The 6,439-nt window shown below is 49.6% G+C and overlaps 1 protein-coding gene across 1 annotated transcript in view; it reads left to right on the top strand.

The window, feature by feature from the left end:
* LCT (lactase) overlaps positions 1 to 6,439 on the top strand; it is a gene marked incomplete at its 5' end in the record, with an annotated part of 37,423 nt that overhangs the window by 16,277 nt on the left and 14,707 nt on the right. The window contains 4 exons of the mRNA XM_008594262.1: positions 917 to 2,467; positions 3,137 to 3,412; positions 5,181 to 5,464; positions 5,832 to 6,030. Of these exons, the coding sequence (XP_008592484.1) occupies positions 917 to 2,467; positions 3,137 to 3,412; positions 5,181 to 5,464; positions 5,832 to 6,030 (2,310 nt within the window). The remainder of the gene's footprint in view (positions 1 to 916; positions 2,468 to 3,136; positions 3,413 to 5,180; positions 5,465 to 5,831; positions 6,031 to 6,439) is intronic.

The following is a 6,439-nucleotide window of genomic DNA, read 5'->3' as shown; positions in this document are numbered from 1 at the left end:
AAAAGGAAAGCACTTTTTTTAAAGATTAAATGATTTATGTGTCCTATATAAGGGCATGGTGATGGTAGCAGATGGGACACATTCTATCATTTATTTTAAGACAGGGATACTCCTTTGGATTGAGATTTATGGCCCCAGAAGTGACCTAATGTTTTGTGGGGGCCTCCTGAGTTTTCCTTTTATTCATTCTGGGGAAAAAGGGTTAAATTTATTGAGGCAACCCAAGTCACCTCCAAACTGTGGCAGTCTGACGAGCTTCTCTCTGCCTTTGTGGAAACCTTTGCTGGCTTTCCGTGCCTTTGATGACTGGGCTGATCGCTCGTTCGTTCCCGCGGCCGGGCTTGGGCGCTCTCAGGAGACCTCTTCAGTGTCGGCCCCAAAACCTCGAACACGCTGCCGCTTGTTGGTCAATGTAGGATCGTTGTTGAAAGATTTATTCATCCTTTGTTGCTCTTGGAAATGCAGTCAATACTCTGGTATCACAGCACACAGCTCTCAGGATCGCGCTGTTTCCTGACGCGGGCGCTCCAGACCCGCCGCCTTTTTTTCCAATCTCCTAAAGTCTGTTTTCTGGCAATTAGCCCCATTACCTACAGAGACTAGAAATTTAGAGGTAAGACAGGCTCAATAATGACTTAATCCAGTAGATAGCCCTACTTCCTTGTGATTCTTGGCTCTGACTTCCTCTTTGTATTAATTTCATCCTCAAGGCTAGTGACAGGGTAGCATTAGAGGGCTAAGCCTCATGTCCACACATGAGACATCTGGAAGAAGAGTGGCATAAATTCTTAATAAAAATTTAAAAGTACTTTTTCTTAAAAGTAACTCCAAATTTCATTTTTGCTTGCCGCCACCAGGCCGGCCCCTAAAAATACTTTTTCTTAAAAGTAACTCCAAATTTCATTTTTGCTTGTAGCTGTCAAGGAGGACTCCGTGGATGTTCGTTCTTACATTGCTCGTTCCCTCATTGACGGCTTCGAAGGCCCCTCCGGGTACAGCCAGAGGTTCGGACTGCACCACGTTAACTTCAACGACAGCAGTAAGCCAAGGACGCCCAGGAGATCTGCTTACTTTTTCACCAACGTCATCGAAAAGAACGGTTTCCTCACCAAGGAAGCAAAAAGACAAGCACCCCCTAATACAGCAACCTTCCGCTCCAAAATCAGAGCCTTCACTTTTCCATCTGAGGTGCCCTCCAAGGCTAAAGTAGTTTGGGAAAAGTTCTCCAACCAATCTGAGTTTGAAAGAGACCTGTTCTATCACGGCACGTTCCGGGAAGACTTTCTCTGGGGCGTCTCCACATCAGCCTATCAGATCGAAGGAGCTTGGGACGCTGATGGCAAAGGCCCCAGCATTTGGGATAACTTTACCCACACACCAGGGAGCAACGTGAAAGACAATGCAACCGGAGACATAGCCTGTGACAGCTATAACCAACTGGATGCCGACCTGAATATGCTTCGTGCTTTGAAGGTGAATGCCTATCGCTTCTCACTGTCCTGGTCTCGGATTTTCCCCACTGGGAGAAACAGTTCTGTCAACAGTCATGGTGTTGATTATTACAACAGGCTAATCGATGGGCTGGTGGCAAGCAACATCTCTCCCATGGTGACACTGTTCCACTGGGACCTGCCCCAGGCCCTCCAGGACATTGGAGGCTGGGAGAATCCTTCCTTGGTTGAGTTGTTTGACAGCTATGCAGACTTTTGTTTCCAGACCTTTGGTGACAGAGTCAAGTTCTGGATGACCTTTAACGAGCCCGCATACCAGGCATGGCTGGGTTATGGCTCGGGGGATTTTCCCCCAGGGGTGAAGGACCCAGGCTGGGCACCTTATAGCATCGGCCATGCAGTGCTCAAGGCTCATGCCAGAGCCTACCATACTTACGATGAGAAATACAGACCAAAGCAGAATGGAGTCATCTCACTGAGCCTCAGTGCACGCTGGGCAGAGCCCAAGTCACCGGGGGTCCCGAGAGACGTGGAAGCAGCTGACCGAACGCTGCAGTTCTCCCTGGGCTGGTTCGCCCACCCCATTTTTAGAAACGGAGACTATCCTGATGCCATGAAGTGGAAGGTGGGGAACAGGAGCGAGCTACAACAGTTAGCCACCACCCGCCTGCCAAGCTTCACTGAGGAAGAGAAGAACTACATCAGGGCTACGGCTGACGTCTTCTGCCTCAACACCTACTCCTCCAGAATCGTGCAGCATAAGACACCCAGGCTAAACCCACCCTCCTACGAAGACGACCAGGAGATGACCGAGGAGGAGGACACTTCGTGGCCTTCCACAGCTTTGAACAGAGCTGCACCCTGGGGGATGCGGAGACTGCTGAACTGGATCAAAGAAGAGTATGGTGACATCCCCATTTACATCACCGAAAACGGAGCAGGGCTGACAAGTCTGGACGTGGAGGATACCGACAGGATATTTTACCATAAAACCTACATCAACGAAGCTCTGAAAGGTACGTGAAGACTCCATTCCCCTTCAAAGACTTCCAACATTTCACAGGTCACCTGCCTGAAATAGTTTGGCAGGCTGGTTGACAAACCGGCGACAAGTCTCCCTCTTATGCCCTAACTCCATAATTCTTTACCTGTTTGGGCATTATATGTCTCTCAACACACTGAAAAAAAAGCTGTGTTTATCTCCCCAGAGAAAAAGCAAAAATGTACACAGACAGACTCCCCACAAGAGGTATTTCACGGGTACATTCATTCATTATTAACAACCCTGTGACGAGTTCTATACCAGGTGCTGGGAATCCAGCAGTGAACAAAACCTAAATTTCTGCCCCAGTGGAGTTTATATTCTGGGGTGTTCACTGCACTCCAGAACATTCTATGCTTACCTTCTAAGGTGGGCTGAGGCTCTTCAATTTGAGACATGTTTCTTTACCCCAACAGAAGAATTTGAGTTTGCACAGATCGGTCATTAATACTTGCTGCAGGGTCATCAGTGCTGGTAAAGAGTAAGATCACCAAGACCATCAGTTCATCTCTCAGGGCATACGTTCCTTTGTACACAAGCCAGTGGGTTAGGACCATGGCCTTGAGTTAAGGAGCCAGCGCTCGGCTGGGCTTCCTGGAGATCCTGCCTCCCGGTGTAAAGCTCTCCTTTGGAATGTTCCCAGCCTACAGGCTCGATGGTGTAGACCTTCGAGGGTATGCCGCCTGGTCTCTGATGGACAACTTTGAGTGGCTGCATGGCTACACAGTCAAGTTTGGACTGTACCAGGTTGACTTTGATGACGTGAGCAGGCCTCGCACAGCAAGAGCCTCTGCCACATACTACACAGAGGTCATCACCAACAACGGCATGCCAATGCCCAGGGAGGATGAGTTTCTATATGGACATTTTCCCGAGGGCTTCATCTGGAGTGCAGCTTCCGCATCATATCAGGTGAGGCGTTCAGGGCGGTTTGACACCATTCGCTGCCTACCTGCTATGCCCAGGATCTGGGCTTGTTGCCTAGGGGTGAGGGGTAGGAACATAAGCAGGGGATTCCAGCAGACCTTGTGGAGGGCCACACAGGGGACTTGGGACCTCTTCCCGAACAGCCAGCTCCTTCACATCCCTAATTGGTCTGAACACGACAGTCAGGCGGGCAGTGCTGAGTTGGAGGTTTGCAGGGCCAGATGGCGCAGATGGAGCCTGGATAGAAACACTTAGGCAAAGAGCTAGTCTATTCCAAGCAGGCGGTTTGCTCGAATTGGCTCTAAACGTGGGCCTGGGCTTTTCTTGATGTCCTAACAACATCATACTGTCACCTTCCTTATTCATGCCCAATGAGGCTCACTAATGCAGAAAATACCATGGCTTTATTTTTCCTGGAAAAATGAAGGATAAAAAGCAAAGAGTGACTTCCCGGCAGTTAGGCGTGGGTCCCTGCTTTCCGTCTCCTGCCTCCTCTATTTTCTCTGGTAACAGGACTGGGGCTCTGTTTGCCCTTGGGGGACCTGCTGGGCAGGGCCAGTGGTGTGAGCTGACCCGACCTCAGGTGCGCTCAGCCCATGGGGGATTTTCTAGATGACCACAACTGCTGAAAATATTTCAGAGGTCGGTAAGGGTTAGGTACTCCCCGACAACCACAATTCCAGGTTGTAATGAGAGTTTGGGGCCAAATTCTGCCATATGCTGACATTTCTTAAGTAAATATTAATTAGCAGGCAAACACAAAAACTGTTCAGGTATGCTGTTCTGTGGAAACAAGGAAACCCAGCTCTCAGTCCTCTCAGGTGCTTAGGAGCCTGACCTACACCTTATGTGAAAGGTTCACTCCAGGCAAATGCCAGGATTCCAGAGGCAGGATTCTGCTGTATATCAGGCAGACAGAATCCTCTGTAGCAGGTTCTCAACCTTGGCCCCAGATAGGAAGTGTGTTCTCAATTAGAATGCCAGCACCGTCTTAGCTGCAGCCAGTCACATAATATCATACCATGTATACTGAAGCATGCTGAAGTGTTTTAAAGTAAACTACAGAAATTGCTCCTGTCAGACCAAGTAGGACTATAGCTAGGCATTTTTCCTGTGGCTTGTGGTGACTTTTCCCACAGGGTAGGTGGCCAGAGAGGGAGGACGCACAGAAACAGTGATATATGTCCTGATTAGAAATTCTGCCTACATACCTGGCATCATCTCAACTTGTTTGGTCATGATTAAGAGTGGGGGACAAGGAATTGTTCATTCAAACCTTCAGCGAGTACCCACCAGGCCCCAGGCACTGCTGCAATAATTGCTGGGACACTGAGAGGAAAGACACGATGCCCAGACCTCATGGCCTCCTGTGAAGCCAGCCAGCAAACACACCATAGTACAGTGCAGTGTCATGCATGTGTCCAGAGAGCTGTACAGAAAGCTGTGGGGGTTCAGAAACTAGAGGGCTGGCCAGAGAAGGCTCACAGAAGGGGAGATGCTGAGAAACGTCCCGACTTGGTACTTACCCACTGAGAGAAAGGAACCTGTGAGTGCTTGACAGAATGACTTAGGACTATTTCTTGTCATCTTGAGATTGAAGGTGCGTGGAGAGCAGATGGCAAAGGACTCAGTATTTGGGACACGTTTTCTCACACACCACTGAGGATTTGGAATGACGACAATGGAGACGTGGCCTGTGACAGTTATCACAAGATTGCTGAAGATCTCGTTGCCCTGCAGAACCTGGGCGTGTCCCGAAGGTGCGTGGAGAGCAGATGGCAAAGGACTCAGTATTTGGGACACGTTTTCTCACACACCCCTGAAGATTTCGAATGACGACAACGGAGACGTGGCCTGTGACAGTTATCACAAGATTGCTGAAGATCTCGTTGCCCTGCAGAACCTGGGCGTGTCCCACTATCGCTTTTCCATCTCCTGGTCTCGTGTCCTCCCTGATGGAACCATCTCGTACATCAATGAAGCGGGGCTGAGCTACTACATGCGGCTCATCGACGCACTGCTGGCCGCCAACATCAAGCCCCAGGTGAGGGTGGCCTGGCCAGGCCTGGTAAAGTCCACATGCAGGAGTCAGCTGTGCCATTTGAGCGCATTTATTGTGTAAACAACATGCTGTTTTCAAATCTGATTTTTGAATTGTTAGTAAATTCACATGGTGCAGAATTCAAAAAACACCAAAGAGCTTCCTTCTCACCTTTGGTTGCCAGCCGTCCAGTCCCATCCCCCCAACAGAGGCAACTTACCCCTCCCCCAAAGAAACAAAAATCTCTGAGGCTCTTTGTCTCAAATTCATTCTCAGCTTCAGCAAAAGACATTTCTGCTGGCGCGCCTAATGGCAATGGCTTCCGATGGAAGGCACAATTGATGGAACTGCTGACCTGGCCTTTTCACAGGTGACCATGTACCACTGGGACCTGCCCCAGGCGCTCCAGGATGTTGGCGGCTGGGAGAATGAGACCATCGTGCAGCGGTTCAAAGAGTATGCGAATGTGCTCTTCCAGAGGCTGGGGGACAAGGTGAAGTTTTGGATCACACTGAATGAGCCCTTTGTCATTGCTACTCAGGGCTATGGCTATGGGACAGGAGCTCCAGGTAAAGGTCCAAGCCTGCCTCATCAGCTCTTTGGAAAATGGTGTTCTTAGCCTGTCCAGGCACTAAATCCAGGTGACATGGGAGGAGGCAGCCAGAAAAGGCCCATGGCAGGGCCTTGGAAACCTGCCTGTTACTCGAGGCTGCAGAGACTTCCCTTCCTCCACCATGTTGGTGAAACATGGATTTCACTTCTCAGTACCTCAGGATGACTTTATTTCTTTGCTCTGTGACTCTGACCCTCCTTAGGTAGGAAGCTCTCCGAGATCAGGGACATGGGCAAATCGACCTAGGAAAGGACACTTCATCAAGCCGTACAGGTCCACAGTCTGTATTCCACAATTCCAAAACCCCAAAACTTCTGATAATCGATTTGGCTGACCTGAGCTCATTTGATAACCGTGAAGCCTGT

This window comes from Galeopterus variegatus, unplaced genomic scaffold, assembly GCF_000696425.1.
Source record: "Galeopterus variegatus unplaced genomic scaffold, G_variegatus-3.0.2 Scaffold10481, whole genome shotgun sequence".
NCBI classification, from domain to species: domain Eukaryota; kingdom Metazoa; phylum Chordata; class Mammalia; order Dermoptera; family Cynocephalidae; genus Galeopterus; species Galeopterus variegatus.
The sequence above is the reverse complement of the archived record's forward strand: the minus strand, read 5'-3'. Positions and strand labels throughout refer to the sequence as shown.